At 45.7% G+C, this 25,385-nt stretch overlaps 1 protein-coding gene and 1 pseudogene across 5 annotated transcripts in view; one reads left to right on the top strand and one right to left on the bottom strand.

Annotated features, from left to right (window-relative positions):
* The first annotated feature begins 292 nt into the window (after positions 1-292).
* Positions 293-25,385, top strand: part of LOC142850072 (uncharacterized) — a 51,475-nt gene continuing 26,382 nt past the window's right edge. For 2 of the 5 annotated variants that reach the window (XM_075973136.1, XM_075973135.1), the window contains exons 1-3: positions 308-2,373; positions 2,481-2,530; positions 13,557-13,673. In XM_075973136.1, coding sequence (XP_075829251.1) covers positions 363-1,889 — 1,527 coding nt within the window. In that variant the 5' untranslated portion in view covers positions 308-362 and the 3' untranslated portion in view covers positions 1,890-2,373; positions 2,481-2,530; positions 13,557-13,673. Of the gene's footprint in view, positions 2,374-2,480; positions 2,531-13,556; positions 13,674-18,297; positions 18,426-25,385 lie in introns of all 5 variants that reach the window. The other 3 variants (XM_075973139.1, XM_075973140.1, XM_075973137.1) reach the window with 3 other exon arrangements.
* LOC142851062 (small EDRK-rich factor 2-like) lies at positions 14,242-14,762 on the bottom strand (annotated as a pseudogene).

Genomic DNA, 25,385 nt, shown 5'->3' on the forward strand with positions numbered 1-25,385 from the left:
AGGTTTGCCACGGGAGCTGCTATTGGCTGGGAGGCCTGTCGATCATGTGCCAACTTTTAAGCGGCACCAGAGAGCCGGTCCAGGATAGGCCAGAGCCTGAGGAGCTCTAAGGGTCACAGGGGTCACGTGCCGGTCCCGCGGGGGTTGGGGGGACCCTACAATCGAGGCGGTTCCGGGCCCAGTCTCCATCCGGGCCCAGGCTGACGCTCACAGTTGCACATGCGCACTAGAGCATCTTGGCGCCACCAGGCGGTGGGCGGGGCGAGGAGTCCGGAAGGGGGTGAGGGTGGGAGGGAGGGTTGGGTAGGGGGGAATGGGGAACCCGAGTGAGTCAGGGGGGCTAGGGCCGAGGGCAGGCAGCAATGTCTGTGGAGAAAGAGATTCCATTCAAGTTGCCACACCCGGGCCCGAAAGTACGGGGTAAGCAGTTTAGGAAGCCGCGGGGCCGTAGTAAGGCCCGGGCCCGGGGCGCCCGGAGCAAGGCCCACGTCCACAAGCGATCGCAACCCGAGCCGTACTGCAAAAAGGCGCCAGTGCGAGAGAAAGAGAAGGTGTGGACCCCCTGGAATGGACTAATCGTGATTGGGAAGAGAGTGGAACTCTTGGACAGAAACCTGCAAAAGTCTAAAGTGTGGGACGCAAAGTTGGAATCTGAGAACTGGAGGCTGGAAGACGTGGGGAAGAAGATCTCTAAAGAGAGATCGGGCCTGCATCAGGAGAAGGTGGACACGAAGCTCTTGAACAGTGTAGAAAAGACGTCACAGGCTCCAGCAAAGTTGGAGGATGATATCCCGGAGGAGATTTGGGGACAGCAAGAGGACAGACCCAAAGCTGGAGCTGTATCTAAGAGTGCAGAGATGACAGCAGAGCCTGAAGAAAGATTGAAGTCTAAGGACAAGATGAGAACCAGTGGAGGGGACTCGAGATCCAGAGGGGATCAGCTAAGGCAGAATGAGGAAGTGGAGTCAAGTGGAGAGAACTTGGTGCACAAGAGAGAGAAACGGGTGTCCTTGGGAGAGAAGGTGGTGGGCAGGGGAGAGAAGCGGTCTGTTGTAGAGAAAATGGACAGTAGAGAGAAACGGGGGTCCATCAGAGAGAAGGTGTCAGACAGTGGCGAGAAGCGGGGGTCCATCAGAGAGAAGGTGTCGGACAGTGGTGAGAAACGGGGGTCCATCAGAAAAAAGACGTCCGACAGTGGAGAGAAACGCGGGTCCATAAGAGAGAAGGTGTCAGACAGTGGCGAGAAACGGGGGTCCATCAGAGAGAAGGTGTTGGACAGTGGCGAGAAACGGGGGTCCATCAGAGAGAAGGTGTCGGACAGTGGTGAGAAACGGGGGTCCATCAGAAAAAAGACGTCCGACAGTGGAGAGAAACGCGGGTCCATAAGAGAGAAGGTGTCAGACAGTGGAGAGAAACGCGGGTCCATCAGAAAAAAGGCATCCGACAGTGGAGAGAGGCGGGGGTCCTCCAAAGAGAAGGCGAAGTCAAGTGATGAGAAGCTGAGATTGAAATCAAGTTCCAGTGGAGGAGAGAAGCCGAGGACTGGTGATAAGAACCTGAGATCCACGGAAGATAAACTGGAGTCAAATACTGAGGAAGCACAGTACGATGAGATGGAACCGGAAGAGCATTCAAGAGCGGGAAATACAAGCGAAGAGGACCTTGAGAGAGTGATAAATATTACTGGTGATGAAAGTGTGATGGAAGAGATGAGTCTGGAACTACAAATTCCTGAAAGTCCGGAAGGCGGAGATGAACAAGAAGGAGCAGAGAAAGCGGGGCAGAGTGACAGTTTTGTCTTGGATAACATGGAAGATCCCGCCTATGAATCTGTTCCTATAGAAGAGAAAGACGAGATTAGAGAAGGCTCCAGGGAATCAGGTGGATGAAGAGTTGAAGACAAAGGAGATTGGAGAAGTATTGAAAGTCAGAGAGGAGCTCGAGCAAAGCCAAGCTCTGCTGACCACGAAGGGTAGATATGAGTGAGCTTGGGACTGGAGGAGAGTTACTGGGCATGAGGCCAAGCCAGTATCAACAGAGTGAAGAGTGGAAAAGAGGGAGTTGGGATCATTTTAAGGAGAAAAATATTTGGGAATGAATGCTAAGAAGAAGGAAACTGGCCGCTATGTTCTTGAAGAACTGTTTGAGTCTAGGGCGGACTGGATTTTGGCAGACATGTACATGGCTGGGGTGTGAGATTAAGGAGAATGTCAGAAAGAACAGATCATTGCAGGGCAAAGGGTGGGCACTGAGGATTGTGGGAGAAGCAGCCAACAGGTGAGGTGTCTGAAACTGACACCAAAAACTGAGGGGCTCCAGCAGGAATGAAACGGGAAGAGGAGTGGTCGAATAAAACGGTGGACCAGTGACTAGGTTTGTTGATATTTTTCTACAGTCCTTTCAACCAGTTTTCCCATCTGTTTTGACAATCCTCTTACAACCAGACTCATCCTCATCAGTCACTAATCCCATCTTCACAGGTTCGCTCCACCCTCGCGTCTGATTTGAACTACACACATTCAATGTGAAGGTGAATTCTATTTCTACTTGAATTGTCTCCATTCACTTTTTATTTTTTTTTCTGGTTTTTCAAGACAGGGTTTCTCTGTGTAGCCCTGGCTGTCCTGGAACTAGCTCTGTAGACCAGGCTGGCCTCAAACTCAGAGATTTGCCTGCCTTTGCCTCCCGAGTGCTGGGATTGAAGACATGTGCCACCACTGCCTAGCCAATCTTTCACTTTTAGTTATTTATCTGATCACGTGATTGTGTATGTGTGTGTGTGTGTGTGTGTGTGTGTGTGTGTGAGAGAGAGAGAGAGAGAGAGAGAGAGAGAGAGAGAGAGAGAGAGAGAGTCTAGATATGTACCCCTAGCTGGCCTGAAACTATATGTAGACCAGGCTGTCCAGGCTGGCCTCTCAAATACAAAGATCTACCTGTCTTTGCCTTCCAAGTACTAGAATATTTGTTTCTTTTTTGAAGCAGTGGCTTCCTTTTAGCTTAGGCTCCTTCTGAATGTAGGTAATACAGGTTTGTAGCACTTGATTTAAGCCTTTTATATCTTATCCATAATTTACCCTCTTCCCAAGGAACAGAAAAGGCCTCAGGTATCTATTGTCAAGACTCTGTTATTGGGCTGGAGAGTTGGCTTAGTGGGTAAGGGCACTTAGTGTTGTTGCAAAAGACCTGGGTCTATTCCCAGCACCCACATGGAGGCTCACCAAGCACAGATATGGTGCACAGACAAAGACACATTAGAAAATAGAAGACTCCATTGTCAAGATAGATGCTGACGTCCCGACAGTGGAGGTAGGAGAGTGGATAGGAGAGGAAGAATCTTCCACCAAGCCTAGCGTGGTGGCGCACACCTTTAATTCCAGAACTCAGGAGGCAGATCTCTTAGTTCTAGGCCAGCCTGGTCTACAAAGTGAGTTCTAGGACAGCCAGAACTACACAGAGAGACCCTGTCTCTTAAACTTTTTTTCACCCCCATTTCTCCTCTGGTTATTTTTTAAAAGCACAATTTCCAAATATAAATTGCATATTATAAGTGTTTTGTTTTGTTTTGTTTTTGGTTTTTCGAGACAGGGTTTCTCTGTGTTTTTTTTTGAAGCCTGTCCTGGAACTAGCTCTTGTAGACCAGGCTGGTCTCGAACTCACAGAGATCCGCCTGCTTCTGCCTCCCAAGTTCTGGGATTAAAGGTGTGCACCACCACCGCCCGGCCATATTATAAGTGTTCTAAGCATATGATAGCCTCATGTCTTTTGTCATTGTTGTTATTGATGTTGGTGTGAGTGTGTGCATGTGTGTGTGTGTATGTGTGTGTATATGTAGATGTAGCAGCCCAGGCTGACTTCAAATTCTGGAACTCAGTACGTGGCCAACAATGACCTTGAATTTCTGATCTTCCTCCCTCCACCTCCGGAGCACTGAGATTGCAGGTGTGAGCCACCACGCTCCGCTTATGTGGTGCTGAGGATGGAACCTGGGACTGTGTTCATGTTAGGCAAGCACTCTGCCAACCCTGATACATCTCCAGCCTTCATTTGTGCTTTGACAAGGTCTCAGTCTGTGCCCAGGTTTGCCTACAATTCACAATGCAGCCTAGGCTGGCCTCAAACACCAGCACTACTCCTGCCCCAGCTGGGATTACAGATGTGAGCCTCCACTCTTGGCTGCCTTATGCGTTTCCTTTAAGTTTCCTGAGTATAGATTCTTGCCTAAATTTTCCCACAAGACTCCAAAAGATTTTTAAGCCCTTTGCTGTATTTTTGTGCACATGGTTAACCCTAAGATAATTTCCCCATTCCTCCTGTCCTTAATTTGGTCAGTTGCATCATCTGATAGCTTCCAGAGAAAGTGACTATTTGTTTTTTTTTTTTTTTTTTTTTTTTTGGTTTTTCGAGACAGGGTTTCTCTGTGGCTTTGGAGCCTGTCCTGGAACTAGCTTTGTAGACCAGGCTGGGAAAGTGACTATTTGTGCCAGTCTCCTCCTCCTTCTCCTTCTCCTCCTCCTCCTTCTCCTCCTCCTCCTCCTCCTCCTCCTTCTTCTTCTTCTTCTTTTCTCTCTCTCTCTCTCTCTCTCTCGCTCGCTCCCTCTCGCTCCCTCTCGCTCCCTCTCGCTCCCTCTCGCTCCCTCTCGCTCTCATCTTACTGTTCTCAGTCTGTCTCAAACTCCCAATCTTCCTGATTTAGCCTCCTGAGTGTTAGAGTTACAAACCACACCGTGCCTGTAACAGTTGTTAATTACCGGTCTTTCCGCTCCAGCATGTAAGCTAGAGAACAGACATGTGTGTCTGTGTGTCTTTGGAGGTTGCCCTAGGCCTAGCACATAGTATACATTAAGCATATAGTATACATTAAGCATGTATTCATGGAATCGGGCTGAGACATTCGTTGACTTTACCCATTTCAGTACCATCTAACATCAAGGGATAAATCTTTGCAATAATTTCTCTTCTCAGACTGTCTCTTGACTCTGTGTGTTCCATACCTGAACCCGAGCTTTGTCTGGGCACAGGACATAAACTCAGCAACTTGAGGATGCGCTTTGTTTTTCTCCAGCATGGCTCCCGGGACACCAGATCTATTTTTATCCAGTTGCACAGCAAGCCATTCTATGGCTATGGCCTGTTTTCTGCTCTCTGTCCCTGATATTTCTGCCTTTCCCTTTGTCCGAAGCTAATTAGTTGCTCTTTCCTCCATTTTCTGAGAACTCTGATCCCGTAGTTGGCCAATAAAGTGGAGGTGGTGGGACGGGTGGAGCCGTAAAGATAAGCTTCCGATGACAAGCCTGTGAACAGGATCTTTTTTTTTTCACTTTCTTCTTTTTATTTTTTTTTCATTTTTTTATTGATTTATTAAAGATTTCTGTCTCTTCCCCACCACCGCCTCCCATTTTCCTCCCCCTCTCCCAATCAAGTCCCCCTCCCTCGTCAGTCCAAAGAGCAATCAGGGTTCCCTGCCCTGTGGGAAGTCCAAGGACCACCCACCTCCATCCAGGTCTAGTAAGGTGAGCATCCAAACTGCCTAGGCCCCCACAAAGCCAGTACGTGCAGTAGGATCAAAAACCCATTGCCATTGTTCTTGAGTTCTCAGTAGTCCTCATTGTCTGCTATGTTCAGCGAGTCCGGTTTTATCCCAGGCTTTTTCAGACCCAGGCCAGCTGTCCTTGGTGAGTTCCCCATAGAACATCCCCATTGTCTCAGTGTGTGGGTGCACCCCTTGCGGTCCTGAGTTCCTTGCTCGTGCTCTCTCTCCTTCTGCTCCTGATTTGGACCTTGAGATTTCTGTCCGATGCTCCAATGTGGGTCTCTGTCTCTGTCTCCTTTCATCGCCTGATGAAGGTTAATATTCAGGAGGATGCCTATTTGTTTTTCTTTGGGTTCTCCTTCTTATTTAGCTTCTCTAAATATAGGCTAATTATAGGCTCAATGTCCTTTATTTATGGCTAGAGACCAAATATGAGTGAGTACATCTCATGTTCCTCTTTTTGGGTCTGGCTTACCTCACTCAGGATAGAGTTTTCTATTTCCATCCATTTGCATGCAAAATTCAAAAAGTCCTTGTTTTTTACTGCTGAGTAATACTCTAATATGTATATATTCCATACTTTCTTCATCCATTCTTCCATTGAAGGGCATCTCGGTTGTTTCCAGGTTCTGGCTATTACAAACAATGCTGCTATGAACATAGTTGAGCATATACTTTTGTTGTATGATAGGGCATCTCTTGGATATATTCCCAAGAGTGGTGTTGCTGGGTCCAGGGGTAGGTTGATCCCGAATTTACTGAGAAACCGCCACACTGCTTTCCAAAGTGGTTGCTCAAGTTTGCATTCCCACCAGCAATGGATGAGTGTACCCCTTTCTCCACAACTTCTCCAGCAAAGGATATCATTGGTGGTTTTTTTTTTAGCCATTCTGACAGGTATAAGATGGTATCTTAAAGTTGTCTTGATTTGCATTTCCCTGATCGCTAAGGAAGTTGAGCATGACCTTAAGTGTCTTTTGGCCATTTGAACTTTTGGCCAATTGTTGAGAATTCTCTGTTCAGCTCAGTGCCCCATTTTATAATTGGGTTGATTAGCCTTTTATGGTCTAGTTTCTTGAGTTCTTTATATATTTTGGAGATCAGACCTTTGTCTGTTGCAGGGTTGGTGAAGATCTTCTCCCAGTCAGTGGGTTACCTTTTTGTCTTAGTGACAGTGTCCTTTGCTTTACAGAAGCTTCTCAATCTCAGGAGGTCCCATTTATTCAATGAGGCCCTTAATATTTGTGCTGCTGGGGTTATACATAGGAAGTGGTCTCCTGTGCCCATATGTTGTAGAGTACTTTCCACTTTCTCTTCTATTAGGTTCAGTGTGTTAGGACTGATATTGAGGTCTTTAATCCATTTGGACTTGAGTTTTGTGCATGGTGATAGATATGGATCTATTTTCATTCTTCTACAGATTGACATCCAGTTTTGCCAGAACAATTTGTTGAAGATGCTCTTTTTTTTCCATTGTATACTTTTAGCTCCTTTATCGAAAATCAGGTGTTCATAGGTTTGTGGGTTAAAGCCAGGGTCTTCTATTCGATTCCATTGGTCGACTTCTCTGTTTTTATGCCAATACCAAGCTGTTCTCAATACTGTAGCTCTGTAATAGAGTTTGAAGTCAGGGATGGTAATGCCTCCAGACGATCCTTTATTGTATAAGATTGTTTTGGCTATTCTGGGTTTTTTGTTTTTCCATATAAAGTTGATTATTGTCTTCTCCAGATCTGTGAAGAATTTTGATGGGATTTTGATGGGGATTGCATTGAATCTATAGATTGCTTTTGGCAGAATTGCCATTTTTACTATGTTGATCCTCCCAATCCAAGAGCAAGGGAGATCCTTCCATTTTCTGGTGTCCTCTTCAATTTCTTTCTTCAAAGACTTAAAGTTCTTGTCAAATAGATCTTTCACTTCCTTGGTCAGAGTTACCCCAAGATATTTTATGCTATTTGTGGCTATTGTGAAAGGTGATGCTTCTCTGATTTCCCTCTCTGTATCCTTATACTTAGTGTATAGGAAGGCAACTGATTTTTTGGAGTTGATCTTGTATCCTGCCACATTACTAAAGGTGTTTATCAGCTGTAAGAGTTCTTTGGTAGAATTTTTGGGGTCGCTTATGTATACTATCATATCATCTGCAAATAACAAAGGCTTGACATCTTCCTTTCCAATACGAATACCCTTGATCCCCTTATGTTGTCTTATTGCTATTGCTAGAACTTCAAGCACTATATTGAAGAGGTATGGAGAGAGTGGACTTCCTTGTCGTGTTCCTGATTTTAGTGGGATGGCTTTGAGTTTTTCTCCATTTAATTTAATGTTAGCTGTCAGCTTGCTGTAAATAGCTTTTATTATATTTAGGTATGACCCTTGTATCCCTAATCTCTCCAAGACCTTTATCATAAAGGGGTGTTGAATTTTGTCGAATGCTTTTTTCAGCATCTAATAAAATGATCATATGGTTTTTTTCTTTCAGTTTATTTATGTGGTGGATTACACTGATAGATTTGCATATGTTGAACCAGCCCTGCATCTCTGGGATGAAGCCTACTTGATCATAATGGATAATTTTTCTAATGTGTTCTTGGATTTGGTTTGCCCGTATTTTATTGAGAATTTTTGCGTCGATAGTAAGATAGGCCTGTAATTCTCTTTCTTGGTTGGGTCTTTGTGTGGTTTTGGTATCAGGGTAACTGTAGCTTCATAAAAAGAATTTGGCAATGACTCTTCTGTTTCTATATTGTGAAATACATTAAGGAGTATAGGTATTAGTTCTTCTTGGAAGTTCTGGTAGAATTCTGCTTTGAAACCATCTGGTCCTGGGCTTTTTTTGGAAGGGAGATTTTTGATAACAGTTTCTAGTTCTTCACGACTAACAGGTCTATTTAGATCGTTCACCTGGTCTTGGTTTAGATTTGGTATATGGTACTTATCTAAAAAAAATGTCAATTTCTTTTGCATTTTCCAGTTTTGTGGCATACAGGCTTTTGTAGTAAGATCTAATGATTCTCTGAATTTCCTCTGTGTCTGTGGTTATGTCCCCCTTTTCATTTCTGATCTTATTTATTTGCGTGTTCTCTCTCTGTTGTTTAATTAGTTTGGATAGGGGTTTGTCAATCTTGTGGATTTTCTCCAAGAACCAACTTTTTGTTTCATTGATTCTTTGGACTGTTTTCTGTGTTTCTATTTTGTTGATTTCCGCCCTCAGTTTCAATATTTCCAGTCTTCTACTTCTCCTGGGCGCGTCTGCTTCTTTTTTTTCTAGAGCTTTCAGGTGTGTTGTTAAGTCCCCAATGTATGCATTCTCCGTTTTCTTTAAGTGGGCACTTAGTGCTATGAACTTTCCTCTTAGCACTGCTTTCATCGTGTCCCATAGGTTTGAGTATGTTGTCTCTTTATTTTCATTAAATTCAAGGAAGACTTTAATTTCTTTCTTAATTTCTTCCTTAACCCAGGTGTGGTTCAGTAGTTGACTGTTCAGTTTTCATGAGTTTGTCGGCTTTCTGGGGGTAGCATTGTTGTTGCCTTCTAACTTTAATCCGTGGTGATCTGATAAGGTGGACACTGATATTTTTTTTTGTATCTGTGGAGGTTTCCTTTGTTTCCGAGTATGTGGTCAGTTTTTGAGAAGGTTCCATGAGCTGTAGAGAAGAAGGAATATTCTTTCCTATTTGGGCAGAGTGTTCTATAGATGTCTGTTAAGTCCATTTGCTTCATTACCCCCGATAATTCTCTTAATTCTCTATTAGGTTTCTGTCTGATTGACCTGTCCATTGGAGAGAGAGGTGTGTTGAAGTCTCCTACTACTAGTGTGTGTGGTTTGATGTCTGCCTTGAGTTCTAGTAATATTTCTTTTATATAAGTGGGTGCTTTTATATTAGGGGTGTAGATATTCAGGATTGAGACTTCATCCTGATGAATTGTTCCTGTTATGAGTATAAAGTGTCCATCTCGATCTCTTCTGATTGATTTTAGTTTGAAGTCAGTTTTGTTAGAAATTAGTATGGCCACACCTGCTTTTTTCTTAGGACCATTTGCTTGAAACACTTTTTCCCAACCCTTTACTCTGAGTAGATGCCTGTTTTTGTGGTTGAGATGTGTTTCTAGCAAACAGCAGAATGTTGGATCCTGTTTTCGTATCCAATCTCTTAGCCTGTGCCTTTTTATAGGTAAATTGAGACCATTAATATTAAGTGATATTAATGACCAGTGGTTGTTTACTCCAGTTATTCTTATTGTTTTTGGTAGTAGAGTTTGCGTGTCTCCCTTCTTTGAGTTGTGCTGGTGAAGGGTCGCTAGATGCCTGAGTTATTGTAGGCAGTGTTGGCAATGTTGGATTCCTTGGGTTGCGATTTTTCTTCTATTACTTTCTGTAGGGCTGGATTTGTGGCTACGTATTGTTTAAATTTGTTCTTATCCTGGAATGTCTTGTTTTCTCCATTGATAGTGAACAATAGCTTGGCTGGGTATAGTAGTCTGGGTTTGCATCCATGGTCTCTTAGTGTCTGCAGTACCTCTATCCAGGACCTTCTGGTTTTCATGGTTTCCATAGAGAAGTCAGGTGTAAGTCTGACTGGTTTACCTTTATAAGTTACTTGGCCTTTTTCCTTTGCAGCTCTTAATATATATATTTTTTTGTTGTTGTTTTTTCGAGTCAGGGTTTCTCTGTGGTTTTGGAGCCTGTCCTGGAACTAGCTCTTGTAGACCAGGCTGGTCTCGAACTCACAGAAATCCGTCTGCCTCTGCCCCCGAGTGCTGGGATTAAAGGCGTGCGCCACCACCGCCCGGCTTTTACAGCTCTTAATATTCTTTCTTTAACCTGTATATTTTGTGTTTTGATTATTGTATGGCGAGGGGATGTTTTTCTTTGATCCAGTCTGTTTGGTGTTCTGTATGCTTCTTGAATATTTAAAGGAATATCTTTCTTTATGTTGGGAAAGTTTTCTTCCATAATTTTGTTAAAAATATTTTCTGGGCCTTTGAGCTGTGACTCTTCTCCTTCTTCTATTCCTATTATTCTTAGGTTTGGTCTTTTTATTGTGTCCCATATTTCCTGAATGTTTTGTGATGAGAATTTGTTGGCTCTGCTGTTTTCTTTGATCAGTGCGTTTATTTTCTCTATGTGTCCTCAGAATCTGAGATTCTTTCTTCTATCTCTTGTATTCTATTGAATATGCTTGTTTCTGTAGACTCTGATCGTTGTCCTAGATTTTCCATATCCAGCTGGTCCTCAGTTTGTGTTTTCTTCCTTACTTCCATTTCAGTTTTCAATTCTTTTTTTTTTTTTTGATTTTTCAAGACAGGGTTTCTCTGTAGCTTTTGGTTCCTCTCCTGGAACTAGCTCTTGTAGACCAGGCTGGCCTCGAACTCACAGAGATCCGCCTGCCTCTGCCTCCCGAGTGCTGGGATTAAAGGCGTGCGCTACCACCACCCGGCTCAGTTTTCAATTCTTGAACTGTTTCCATTACCTGTTTGATCATTTTTTCTTGGTTTCTCAGGGTATCATGTACATATTTACTCATTTCTTCAAACTTTCTGTTATACTTCCCATCCATTTCTATAAGGGTGTTTTTTACATGTTGTTTAAGGGACTCTATTGCTTTCATAAAGTCAATTTTTTCCACTTCTTATGTGTTAGGGTGTTGAAGTCCTTCTGTTGTAAGATCATTGGGTTCTGGTGTTTTCATGTTGTTTTTCAGATTATTGGGTGAATTCTTGCCTTGGCGCCTGCCCATCTCCTCCTATTGATGCTATCTAATGGGTCTTTTAAAACCGGATCAGGTTTCCCTGCTGGCCAGGGGCTCCTCTTACAAAATGCCCTCGCTCTGTTTCCTGGCTCCTGCCGGGGGCCAAGATTCCTCTCATCCCTCAGAAGAGTCTTCAGGAATAGGACCAGGCTCCCCGTTTGCCAGGGACCTCGCCAACAAAAGGCCTACCTCTTTGATTTAATTGTAGTGGGGCCTCTGCCGCCGCCTGCGTCTGCCCGAACAGGATCTTTTTATGCATTCATTTGAAAAATTTAAAGAGTTTTATTTATATGTGTATGAGTGTTTTACTTGTGTGCATGTATGTGCAGCACATGGGTGCTGTGCCCACAGTGCCCAGGGAGAGAGTGTTGGACCCTTTGGAACCAGAGTTACAGATGGTCAAGAGCCAAATTCTCTGCAAAACCAACAAGTGCTCCTAACCCCTGAGTCATCCCTCCGGCACTCAACTAGTGCTCCTAACCCCTGAGTCATCCCTCTAGCACTCAACTAGTGCTCCTAACACTGAGTCATCCCTCCAACACTCAACTAGTGCTCCTAACACTGAGTCATCCCTCCAACACTCAACTAGTGCTCCTAACACTGTGTCATCCCTCCAACACTCCAACTAGTGCTCCTAACACTGAGTCATCCCTCCAGCACTCCAACTAGTGCTCCTAACACTGAGTCATCCCTCCAACACTCAGCAAGTGCTCCTAACACTGAGTCATCCCTCCAACACTCCAATTAGTGCTCCTAACACTGAGTCATCCCTCCAGCACTCCAACTAGTGCTCCTAACACTGAGTCATCCCTCCAGCACTCAACTAGTGCTCCTAACACTGAGTCATCCCTCCAACACTCCAATTAGTGCTCCTAACACTGAGTCATCCCTCCAGCACTCCAACTAGTGCTCCTAACACTGAGTCATCCCTCCAACACTCCAACTAGTGCTCCTAACACTGTGTCATCCCTCCAGCACTCCAACTAGTGCTCCTAACACTGAGTCATTCCTCCAACACTCCAATTAGTGCTCCTAACCACGAGTCATTCCTCCAGCACTCTATTATTATTATTTTATTTTGAGGCAGGATTTCTCTGTATACCCTAGGCTGGTCTTGAACTTATGTAATCCTAGCTGTCCTCAACCTTTTGATCCTGTCTCAGTTTTCTTTTTTCCTATTCTTTTTTCTTTTTTCAAGACAAGAGTTTCTCTGTAGTTTTAGAGCCTGTCCTGGAAGTAGCTCTTGTAGACCAGGCTGGTCTCGAACTCACAGAGATCCGCCTGCCTGTGCCTCCCGAGTGCTAGGATTAAAGGCGTGCGCCACCACCACCTGGGCCTGTCTCAGTTTTCTATATGCTGGGATTACAAATGTGCGTGGCCATGCCTGCCTTTCTTTGGTTATAAGATCTTGTTGCTGGTGAACGATGCTGATAGCATTTTCTGACTTATTATGGTGCAGGCCGTGCACTATGCATGTTCCCGATCGTCTAACCCTTTGCTCAGTTCTTTGCAATGGAACTACTCCGCTACCCCATCTACCAACTCCAAACTGCTGAAGCCAGGCTGTGACTCAGACAGCCTGACCTCAGAGCCACTCTACTCAGAGGGACATTCAGCTCTGGACTTCCTCATTTGCCAATGCAAGCTCTGCTTGGGGTAGCGAGAGCCTTTCCATTTATTCAGTGAAGCTTGCAAAAATCATTTCAGTGGCAAGTTTTGTTTTGTTTTCTTTTTTGAGGGGCTTTTTTATTTTTGAGACAGGGTTTCTCTGTATAGCTTTGGAGCCTGGCCTAGAACTCGCTTTGTAGACCAGGCCAGCTTCGAACTCACAGAGATCTGCCTGCCTCTGCCTCCCAAGTGTTGGGATTAAAGGCATGCACCACCACCGCCCATCTGTGACAAGTTTGTAAGATCATAAACTCAGGGGCTGGAGGTAGGGCTCAGCTGTTAAGAGCACCAGTTGTTCTTCCCAGGGACTGGAGTTCAAATTCAGTCCCCACATGGTGGTTCACCACCATCTGAAATTCCACTTCTGACGCCCTCTTCTGATATCTTCGGGCACTGCATCCATGTGGTGTACAGATACACATGCAGATAAAACACTCATATATATATATATATATATATATATATATATATATATATATATATACTTTTTAAAAAAGAACCTAAATGCAAAAAGCAGTATTTACTTTCTCCCCTAGACCTGTATCTACGTGAGACCATCATTTGAAGATTCCCCTGAGCTAAGGTATTGTCATCTCTTTCAGAGACTCCTTCTTGGGCACAAGATCAAGACAGCATTTGCCCTTGTATGGGAAATGACCTACATACCCATCAGGAAATAAAGATTCTGACCAATCGTCAGCTTTCTCTTCACTGGTTGGGTGAGTTCTTTTCCTGAGTTGTCAGGTGCATTCTCCCAAGACCACAGACACCTGTGAAGTCTCTACGGCACGTGCCGACTGCCCTTCACATGCAGATGTGCCCAGCTTTCTAGTTAGCCAGGAGGTCTATTTGCTTATTTGTTTAGACAAGTTCATACTCTGTAGCTCAGACTGGCCTGCAACTGCTACATCGACTAGCCTGGCCTTGAACTAACAGAGCCCCTCCTGCTTCTGCCTTCAACAGACTAGAACTAAGGGTGTGCATTGCTATACCCAGGCCCCCATTTTAGTTGGAAAGTTCTTGCTATGTTCCCCAGATTGGCACTGAACTTATGATTCCCAAGTAGCTGAGATAACAGGTCCACAAAAATCTCACCTGTCTGGGTTTTGTGTGTTTAATAACCTTTTTTGCTTAAGTTAACCAAGATGGACATATTTCTGGGAGTTAAGAGCTTCTGAGTGGATTTCATGTGTCCCTGATACCTTTTTTTTTTGTCTTTGTATCTTTCCAGTAGTGTTACTTTTCATTTTGTTTTTTGTTTGTTTGTTTGTTTTTGTTTGCTTGTTTTCTTTTCTTTTTTCTTTTTTTTTTTACAAAGCTACTTTTAATACTTTGGGGTGTGCCCCACAGGAATAAAAAACACTGGGAAGGGGTAACCCCCTCACCCCCAGGAGTGGCCCAGGGGTAGAGAGGCTACCTGAGGGGAAGGAAGCACAAAAGGAACCCGCTGCAGACTCAGGGCAAAGGGAATGCCATCAGTGCTGGGACCTGTGAGCACTACAGGAAGAAACTCGAGCATGGTGGGACTGGCTTCAGGCACACAGGCTTAGGGCAAGAGGGTTGGACACGAAGCCACAAAGCTACTTGGGTTCCTCCTTCTTCTCGTTTGCCTTTTTCTGCTTCTGCTGCATGATCTCCGAGTCCCTCTGCTTGCGGGCGGCAGCAGAAAGCCCATCATCTTGGCGCTTTCCCTTAACCTAGTCTCTCTGTTTCTTCATGTTCTTCTGGCGGGCGAGCTCTCGCTGGTTACCTTGGGTCATGGCGACGGTAGCGGCTCCAACCTGCCTCCGTTGCGTCCCCTCGTTCTGGCCGACCTGTTTGCTTGTTTTCAAGACAAGGTCTCACTATGTAGTTCTGGCCATCCTGGAGCTCACTATGTAAACCAGGCTGGCCTCGAACCCGCAGAGATCCACTTGTCTCTGCCACTTGAGTGCTGGGATTAAAGGCATGCACCACTATGCCCAGCTAGATCTGTTTTTCTTTTTTTTTTTTTTTTTTTTTTTTTTTTTTTGGTTTTTCGAGACAGGGTTTCTCTGTGGTTTTGGAGTCTGTCCTGGAACTAGCTCTTGTAGACCAGGCTGGTCTCGAACTCACAGAGATCCGCCTGCCTCTGCCTCCCGAGTGCTGGGATTAAAGGCGTGCGCCACCACCGCCCGGCTTAGATCTGTTTTTCTTATAAAAGGATTCTGAAAGTAATATCATCATCATTATTATTTTGGCTCTTGTTTCAATAACCTAATTCATTCAGCGAGCAATGAATCCTTGTATGCTGGCTGGAAATGTAGGGGAAAATAGGACCAGGTCCTTGTTCTTTGTGTTTTTTCTTACTCTGGGACAGATGTATCAGCAAGTACATTCTAAGGCATGGTGAGATGGGGTTAAAGAGGCTGGGTGGGCCCAACTGCAGAGGCAAGTCAGTAAGACATCAGAAAATGCTCTGCAGCACAGATGTCCATTTGGGGCTGGACTTAGAAAGGTAAGAAGGGCCAGGTGCAGTGGTGCACACTTTTAATCCCAGCACTCAGGAGGCAGAGGCAGGTGGATCTCTGTGAGTTCAAGGCCAACATGATCTACTTGGAGAGTTCTAAGCTAGTCAGGGCTATATAGTGAGACTATGAAAAAAAGTAATAAAGAAAGAAAAGAAGAGTAAGAAGGAACAGGGGCCGGGCGGTGGTGGCGCACGCCTTTAATCCCAGCACTCGGGAGGCAGAGGCAGGCGGATCTCTGTGAGTTCGAGACCAGCCTGGTCTACAGAGCTAGTTCCAGGACAGGCTCCAAAGCCACAGAGAAACTCTGTCTCGAAAAAACAAAAAATAGAAAAAATAAAAAAAGAAGGAACAGGGGCCTTACACGTGGACAGGGAGGGCAAATGATAACAGAAAGAGTAGCCCGCTGAGGGACATGATGGGAAATGGAATGTCTTTCGGGAAAAGGCAAGGATAGATAGGTAAGGCTAAAGTAGGAAGTCCAAGGTAATCAGATCTGAGCATGGGAAGAGCCTTGATGAAAGACTTTAGACTTTGCTCTCTAGGTTATAGGGAGAGTGACACCATCAGATCTGTACTTCGCTTATGTGAGTGACTGGTCACAGGTGAGGGGCAGGTGTGACATCGGATAACTGCAGTAGTTCAGGGTGGAGATGGCAAGGCTATGACTGAGGCAAAGAGTGGGAATAAAGACAAAAGAGGGTTTTGACAGGTTTACAAATCCTATTCAAAGCTGGATGGCGCATGCCTTTAGTCCCAGCACTTGGAAAGCAGAGGCAGGCAGATCTCTGTGAGTTCGAGGCCAACCTGGTCTACAAGAGCTAGTTCCAGGACAAGCACCAATAACTACAGAGAAACCCTGTCTCAAAAAAAAAAAAAAGCTGGACGAGGCAATCTAGTAGGAAGAAAAGGGTCCCAAGTGCAGGCAAAGTCAGAGACACCCCCACTCACACTGTTGGGAGTCCCATGGGAACACCAAGCTACACAACCATAACAGACATGCAGAGGACCTAACTCAGACCCATACAGGGCTGTGACTGACACTTCTGTCTCTATGAGTCCCTATGAGCCCTGCTTAGTTGGTTCTGTGGTCTGTGTCCACATGGTGTCCTTGACTCTTCTGGCTCCTACAATCCTCCCCTGCTTCTGTAGGGATCCCCTGGCTCCGCCTTGTGTTTGGCTGTGGGTCTCTGCATCTGTTTCCATCAGTTGCTGAGTGACGCCTCTCTGATAACAATTGGATGAAATGCCGATCTGTGAATATAGCAGAGTATCATTAGGAACACTTGGAATCATTTAATTGACTTTTTTGTTTGTTTTGTTTTTTGAGACAGGGTTTATCTGTGTAGCTTTGGAACCTGTCCTGGAACTTGCTTTGCCTGCTTCTGCCTCCGAGTGTTGGGATTAAAGGCATGCGCCACCACCACAAATCTTTTGTGTCTAGGTTGATGCCCCAGTCCCACTGCTTGGAGCCTTGCCAGGCTGTAGAAGATGGCCGGTTCAGGCTCCATATCCCCGTTACAAGGAGTCTTCCCTAGGGTCACTCGTGTAGATTCCAGGGAGTTTCCACTGCACTAGGTGTCCACATTATTCCCCAAATGCCCCCTCCATTCTAGTCTTTCCCAGGACTCTCTGCCTCTATCCCAGCTGCCCTGCCCCCACTCCTCCTGCTCCCATACCTGCCCCAGCTCACCCACAAAATCTATTCTATTTCCCCTTCCTAGGAAGATCCATGTGTGCCCCCTTGAGCCCTCCTTGTTATTTAGCCTCTCTGGCTCTCTGGATTGTAGCATGATTATCCTTTACTTAACAGCTAATGTCCACTTCTAAGTGAGTACACACCATTGTTAGTATCTGTGCTGACCTGCCCTTAGGGTCCTGACAGGATATGTCCTCAGCTGCAGCCACTAAGAGCACCTCCTGTGCACATTGCTGTGTTCCCCTTTAAAAGGTGAACTTCGCCCACCTTCTGTCTGTTTCCCTCCTCCCTCCCTTCCTCCCTCCCTCTCTCTCCCTCTCCCCCTCTTCTGCCCCTTTTGTCCCCAGGGACTAGTTTCTACCTCCTTCTCTGCCCTTTCTCTCTCCTCTTTCAATAAGCCTCCCAGGTGAGTCTTGTTGCATGGCATGACTTCTCTTCGTGGTGTTTCTTAAATTACAGCAACCATGTTTGTCTTTCTGGGTCTGGGTTGCTTCACTCAGGATGATTTTTTTCTAGCTCCATGCATTTACCTGTAAATTCATGATGTCATTGTTTTTAACAGCTGAGTAAAATATGTAAATGTAGCACATTTTCTCTGTTTTTCAGTTGAGAAACATCTAGATTTCCAGTTTCTGGCTATTATGAATAAAGTTACTATGAACATAATTGAGCAAGTGTCCTTGTGGTAGGATGGACCATCTTTTGCATATATGCCCAAGAATGGTATAGCTGGGTCTTGAGGTAGATTCATTTCCAATTTTTCTGAAGAACCACCATATTGATTTCCATAGTGACTGTATAATTTTGCACTCCTACCAACAATACAAGAAGGTTTCCCATGCTCCTCATCTTCACCAGCATGAGCTGTCACATGTGTTTTTTATGTTAGCCATTCTGATAGGTAAGATGGAATCTCAAAGTAGTTTTGATTTGCATTTCCCTGATGACTAAGGATGTTGAACATTTCTTTGTTTCTCAGTCATTTGAGATTCCTCTGTTGAGAATTCTTTATTTAAATCTGTCCCCCATCTAATTTTAATTGGATTATTTGGTTTCTTGAGTTCTCTTTATATTTTGACTATTAGTCCTCTGTCAGATGTTGGTGAAAATCTTTCCCCATTCTCTTTTGTCCTATTGGCAGTGCCCTTTGCCTTACAGGAGCTTCTCCGTTTCGTGAGCTTATCAAGTATTTGAAAGTATATCAGGGCTGCAGTCGCGTGGGACAGATGGTCCCATTTTCACATTTGTGTGAGTTAGCCTGCTCCCTGGAGGCTGCTCTTCGACAGGTAGGCTGAAGCAGGGGAAACTCAGAGTTTGTTGTGCTGCCTGACTCAGGGACTGGAGAAGGAGGTCATTGGCCATGATTCTGGGTGACCCCTGCATCGCAGAGACTCATTTTGTATCCCACAATGGCTATCTCCCCTGTTGTGACATGCTGTCCAACCTCCAGAGGCCAGCCCTGCAAGTTTTCCCAGTTCGGTGTCAGGAACTGTCCCTGTCCAGATCACATGGGTTTTGTGAGGCCATGCTCTATCCTCTCCGGACTCTGAACCCTGTCCAGTGTCCTCGTCCTTCCTTCCATTCTCTTATGATGCCCTTCTCTCAGAAACATGCTTAGGCTTTCCTTGCAGGGGTTCTGTCCTCACACGGATACTTTCTCACAGATGTAGACAGGAGACCACCCTGAGGAGTTTAATGATGACGAGAGCTGGGAACAACAGGAACCCAAGCGAGGGCCGACTGAGGCAGAGCCATCTCTCAGTCTCTTAACAGCTGGGTTTTGTTTGTTTGCTTTGTTTTTTATCTCAGTCATATTTTGTTTTGGGGGCTTTTATCAAAGTCTAGCCCTCTCTTCCAAAGATCTGGACAAGTCCGTGGCAAAGCTCCCCGCCTCTGTGTGTTTAACAAGAATTCATACTGTGTCATCAGGCTCCATTCAAGATGTCAGGACATTCATAACCTAGAACCACACTGACAAATAGCTGTATTCTGCCTCAATTATTGTCCTCAACAGCAGGCTGGAGAGCTGACTCAGTGGTTAAAAAAGCATTTGCTCCCAGCTGGGTGGCACACCCTTAATCCCAGCACTCAGGAGGCAGAGGCAGGCAGATATATGTGAGTTCGAGGTCAGCCTGGTCTACACAGTGGGTTCAGGACAGGCTCCAAAGCTACAGAGAAACCTTGTCTTGAAAAACCAAAAAAAAAGGAAAAGAAAAAAAGAAAGAACATTTGCTCCCATAAGTACTAGCCACATCCAGACCCAGCCCTGTTTAGTTTCCAAGATCAGGCAGGTTCAGGTTATTTATTTATTTATAGATGATATTTATTTATTTATAAATATTAAAAAAGAAAAGAACATTTGCTCCTTCAACCAGATGTGGTGGCATATGCCTTTAATCCTAGCACTTGGGAGGCAGAGGTAGGCGGATCTCTGTGAGTTCGAAGCTAGCCTGGTCTGCAAGCCAAACAGCTCTAGGGCCAGCCAAGGCTACATAAAGATACCAAACAAACAAGCCTTAAACAAACAAGAGAAATCAGGCATTTAGGCTGAATGACTCGGAGGAAGAGATCTTCCTGATGATGAGACCGAATGAGAACAAAGTGGGGGCAGCCAAGGGCCATTTGTGGTAGTTGCTTCCAGGCAGAGGAACAAGGGCAGAGCATTTTATAATGTGTGTGCCTAGGTCCAGGAGACTAAGAAGTCAGAGTTACCTGTCATTCTCACTTTCCCTCTGTGCATGTGTGGCTTGCTGGAGGGGCTCTCTTCAGTCAACCATTTGTGCAAACCAGGAGGCTGCATGAGAGAGAGCTGAGCTCTCTGTTGACTTCATCAAAGACCTGTAATGCTTTAACGACCAAGAATCATAATTATTATATTATAATCTTGTCCTTTCATTTTTTATTATTAAGATGGAATTCACATAACATGTAATTAGTCATTTTTAAAGTTACAGTCCAAGTGGCATTCAGTGCATTCTCCATGTTGTGAAATCAGCTCCTCTCAGGTTTCAAAACATGCTTTAGACTCTAGCTCAGAATGAAAGCCCTGCTCTTCTGTCTGATTTTTTATGTTGATTTGGCAGTGTTCGAGACTGAGCCCAAGGCATCACACATGCTAAACATTTGCTAGACATCACACATGCTAGGTACTCAACCATGGAGATTCCTCCCCAGCCCCATAGTTTTCTTTTTAAAGTATTTTAAAATGTGTTATTACTGTGTTTGTGTGCACATGTGCCCCACCCTGTGTTTGCCATGGCGCACATGTGGAAGCCAGAAGACAACTCAGTTCTCCCTCCCACTGTGGGTCCCAGGGATGCAGAAGTGGAATTCAGGTTCTCAGGCTTGCTCAGCCGGAGCTTTCAACGGCTGAGCCATCTCTTTAGCTCCCTCATGGTGCTCAATAGAAATTTATGCTGCCACTTTTTTGGTGGTGGTGGGGCGACAGGGTCTCACCATGTATCTCTGGCTGGCCTGAAACTCACAGGCATCCACATCTACCTGCTGCAGCCTCCCAAGGACAGCGATTAAAGGCGTGTGCCACCATGCCTCTGCTCTCGAAATAGAATCCCGCCTCCCAATCTATCTAATTTTGTTCTTTCCATTTCCAGCTGTTGTGTACCAGTTCCTATGATTCATCTGTGTGTTGATTCAACAGATGTTTATCAAGTACCTGCACACCACACCTGGGTACTGTGGTAGGTAGATCCTAAGGACACAGGAACAACAATGTCGAATAGGACCGTGTGTCCAGGGAACACAAAGCTAGTAGGGTTTTAGATACTGAGCATGTGACTGACAGCCAGTTAAATTATGAGATATGCTGGCAGGGAGGTAGCTCAGTTGACAGAGTGCCTGCCTTGCGTGCATGAAGCCCTGGGTTTGATCACCAGCTCTCGCAAACTGGCTGTGGTAGGGTATGCCTATAACCCCAGCATTTAGGAGGTGGGGCAGGAGGAGGACAGGTTTAAGGTCATATTTGGCCACATAGCAAGTTCAAGGTCAGCCTGGGGTACGACGCTACACGCTGGGAAAGGAGGAAGGAAAGGAACAAGGAAGGAAGGAGAGAGAAAGAAAGAAGGAAATTGTGTCAAATACTTGTGAAAGCCAGTGAACCAGCTCAGCAGATAAGAAGTTCTGTTGTGGGGTGCTCATCAGAGCAGCCTGCTCAGACATGGGCTTAAATCAACAGAAAGTCTTTACCAGCTGCCCATCCACTACACAGAGTGTTCAGGATCCCAGTGTAGCCCCCCACCCTTCCTCAGAGTGAGTTTCTAAGCACAAACACCATGTTCTGGGTCGGCACTTCAGTTAACAAGAACAGCTAGCCAGAGCAGAACTGGAAGCCAAAAGGCGAGGTCAGTACATTAGAGACTTTCCCGAACTGTGGGCTTCGGAGGATTAGGCAGGTGGCGCTGTCTGTGTGCTGAGTTTCACAGCCTGAATGGCACTTCCTCCATGGAGTCAGTTGTACTAGGTCTCGGGGTCTACTAGGGTCTGGGAGTCCTGTTACAGTTTTATTCCCAAGACCCACACGATGGAAGGAGAGAATTGATTTCTATAAACCACAGCTCCAGATAGCAGCAAGCCCCACCACGAACCTTTCTTCCAAACAAAGATAGTTTTTTTTTGTTTTTTTTTGTTTTTTTTGGTTTTTTCGAAACAGGGTTTCTCTGTGGTTTTGGAGCCCGTCCCGGAACTAGCTCTCGTAGACCAGGCTGGCCTTGAACTCCCAGAGATCCACTTGCCTCTGCCTACCGAGTGCTGGAATTAAAGGCGTGCGCCACCACCACCTGGCCAAAAAAAAATTTTTTTTTAAGAGAAGAAATACTTGTGAATGTACCTCCCAGCTGTCGGGAGACTGATGCAGGCCTGTAATCCCAGCTGTGGGGAGACCGGTGCAGGCTGAGTTTCAGAGCTGCTTGTCCAAGAAAAAGAAAGCGGGGGTGGGGGGTGGGGTCTAGCTCAGCCATGGAGTGCTCACCTAGCGTTTGCTAGGCGCTTGGCTCAGTCCTGTGGGGGGCAGATTGTCAACAAGGAAATGAGTGGGGTCTTGTGAGGGTGGAAGTAGGAAGGGGCGGGTAAAACAGCATTTTCATGTGGAGAACAGACCCTGACATAAACGGGGCCAGTGGTGTGACCACCATTATAGCTTTGGCAGTGATACCCCCACCCCCAATGTCGGATTTTGCCTAATGCCACCTAGCAGGGCTTATAACCTAAGGCCTGGTGAGGGTGGAGACCGATTTGTTCAACAGAGGGCAGGCTGGGAAGGAAGATTGCAGAGGAGCAGGGTGAGCCCAGCGTCGCACCAGCCTCGGGTGCGGTTCGCAGTCGTCCAGCAGAGAGCGCCGCGGAACCATCTTGGCTCCGTGGGCTGCGGTGCTCTGGTCCCTACCCAACCACACCTACTAGGACTCCAGTACTCCTGACCCAGCAAGCTCTCGGCGCCCCCGGGCTTTTTCTTGCACACTAGCGCCTTCTTATGTTTTGCTAGCTGCTTGTTCCTTAATCAAACTATGGAATAACAAACCACGGCAAGTCGCCTAGAAGAGTGAGCCAGTAACCACAGACACATGGACCTGCCTCATCCAGTCCCCAAGTTCAATCCCCATCCAAGGAGCCACAAAAACTGCCACTGTGCCCTATGGCAGCACGTCCCTCATGTAGGCCCAATCTTGGGTTTCTTCAGGCAGGATGACCTGGCAGCAGCTGCACCGCACCCACAGCTGGTTTCGCTTTCCTCATGTTAGAAGTGCCTCTAACTGAAGGAGGGTGGTGGAACAGGTTTCAGCGTTTTCCTTATTATTCTTTTATATATGATCATTTGTTTGATTTCTTCTTTCTGATGAGTTCCTCCCCTTTCTCTCAAAAGATGCCCAGAGCTGCCCTTTTTGGCACTTGTCCAAAGTCCAGGTGCTAGTTTAATTTTAACTATAAAGCCGTCTTTTGGAATAATTACTTTTTAATCCAGAAAGAGCCAGTTTGATACAAGACCTTAAGAACCTCCTGCTCAGCGTTAGCAGATCCAGAGTTCCGTTCATTTACCGCTGCCATATCTCTTCAGGGAGGAGCTGGGGGGGGGGTGGTTTAGAACGGAAATTGTGATAGATTGATCGTCTCAAACTGTTTCAGTATCCGCTTCAGCGAACTTAATGAACTTGATGTCTAAGGTTGGAGAGAATGAGGAGAGGAAACGTGAAGGGCCTTGTGCTGTTTGAGCTGCAGGTGGCAGAGTGACCCTTGCCAGAGCTGCCTGTGCACAGTTAAGAGTCCTCTGATTCCTGGGACAGTCTCTGCTTCTCAGAAGACACAATGACTATTGTCAGGTCTCCCCTCCGTTGTCAGTTCTAAAAATGTAGTCACCTAAGAGACCTGTCAGCAACCACAGACCTTTCCTGCTTAGGAGTGGCCTGGTGCAGGCAGGCTGGTAGAGGTGTCCCCAGAGCGCCGCAAGCTACCTGGAAAGCTTTTGATTCCGTTTCTTCCCTATGACCCCAGTCCTTTGTAATAATTACTTGTGTTTATAAAACCTTAAAGGATTTTTGATGTTTCAGACTAGAAATCAGTCTTCCTTTTTGTTGTTGAGGTGGCAAACTTTTTATTTGGCAATAAAAAAAAAATCAAAGCTGAGAAGGAGAAGAAAATGAGGTGTGTGAAGGGGCCGATCTAGAAAAAGGGCTGGGTGTGCTGAGGCAGACAAAGTTGGGAGAACAGTACTTTATAGAAATTGTCTTTACTGTTGACTCATGCTGGCCTTGCTCGTATCCAGGGCTCTAATGGAGCACTGGAGAAGAGGGAGAGGAGGAGACCAGATAATAGGTCTGAATAACTGTTAACAGTGGCAAATCTCGATTGAAAATCGGGGGTCTAGTCATCTAGTTGGAGATGAGAACACTTTGACATCAAGGGGCAGCTTGGCGGCAAATCACATGTGTGTAATCTCAGCTCCAAAGAGGTGGAGACAGTCAGGTTAGGAGTTCAAAGTCATCCTTGGCTACATATGGAGTTTGAGATCAGCCTGGGTTACATGAGATCTTGTTTTGAAAAACAAAACAAAACCAAGCAGTCCCTCCCCGACATAAGGGCAGATGCAAGAAGTCAGTGTGCACTGTTGGTCCCTAACTCTCTGAGAGGCAGCGGTGTTTGGGCACATTTGATGTCTACAACAACCCATCCCAAAAAAAAAAAAAAAAACAACCCATCCATTGATCCATCTGACCTAAACCGGAACAAAGCCGAGCCTGGTGCTCTCCTCCCACTGAAAAAAGAACGAAAGCAGAGTAAGTGTTAGTTTCCCACCCAAAGAAATGTTTGCTATGACAATGACTTGGAAGGGAGCAGCAGGCAGTGGACCATGGAGTTCAATGAGTTTCTGTTTTGTCCTTTAGTTCCTAAGACTCCCAGATCAGGCTTGCTCCCCAGGCATTCTCTGACACCCCTTCCACGCACACACACCCGGGCTGTGTGTCACAGGAGCCCTTTCCTCAGTCTTCCCTCCGCATCAAAGGTAAGGAGTGGGGTAGCGCTCTCTCCTGGGGGAGCTGTCTCCCCAAGGCTATTCTTAGTGGTGGCTTGAGAAGCCCTGAAGGTGACTGCTGGGCTTTAGTCCAGCTGGGAGGGAGGACACAGATCCCACATGCCTGTCTCATGCCACCTTGCGGAAGGGACAGATGTGTCTCATCTGGTTCAGGAGTGGGGGTCAGCAACTTTTTTTGTCATGAATTCTTAGCATGTCCTGATTGTTTCCCAAAATCTAGTACATACAAGATTAGGACTTCTCTTTATCTAGGTTCTATTCTGTTAAAACAATTAATAGTGTGTGTGTGTGTGTGTGTGTGTGTGTGTGTGTGTGTGTGTGTGTGTTGGGCAGAGGGAAATATTCGGGAGTTGCTTTTCCCCTTTCACCGCATGGGCCGTGGGGACTGAACTTACCATCGAATCAAGCCTGGCGGCAAGCACTTCTACCTACTAGACATCTTGCTAGTCCCTATAGTCTACTCTTGAAGGCACAGGGAGTCCAATGAGAACAGCAGAGTCTGAGGAAACAGAAGAACAGGGAAAGCTTGGGTTATTGGAGCAGATGCCAGAAGTCCTGGTCTATTCAGAGCGGGTGTAGACTAAAGAGACTTTTGGGGTTATGAGAAGACTGTTTCTACATTGGACCATTGAGAAATTCCCTCTCAATGCTCTAATCCTGGAGAGAAAGGAATGAAACCAAAGGCTCAAATCAGAGTACATGTAGC

Source organism: Microtus pennsylvanicus, chromosome 5, assembly GCF_037038515.1.
Source record: "Microtus pennsylvanicus isolate mMicPen1 chromosome 5, mMicPen1.hap1, whole genome shotgun sequence".
NCBI lineage: Eukaryota > Metazoa > Chordata > Mammalia > Rodentia > Cricetidae > Microtus > Microtus pennsylvanicus.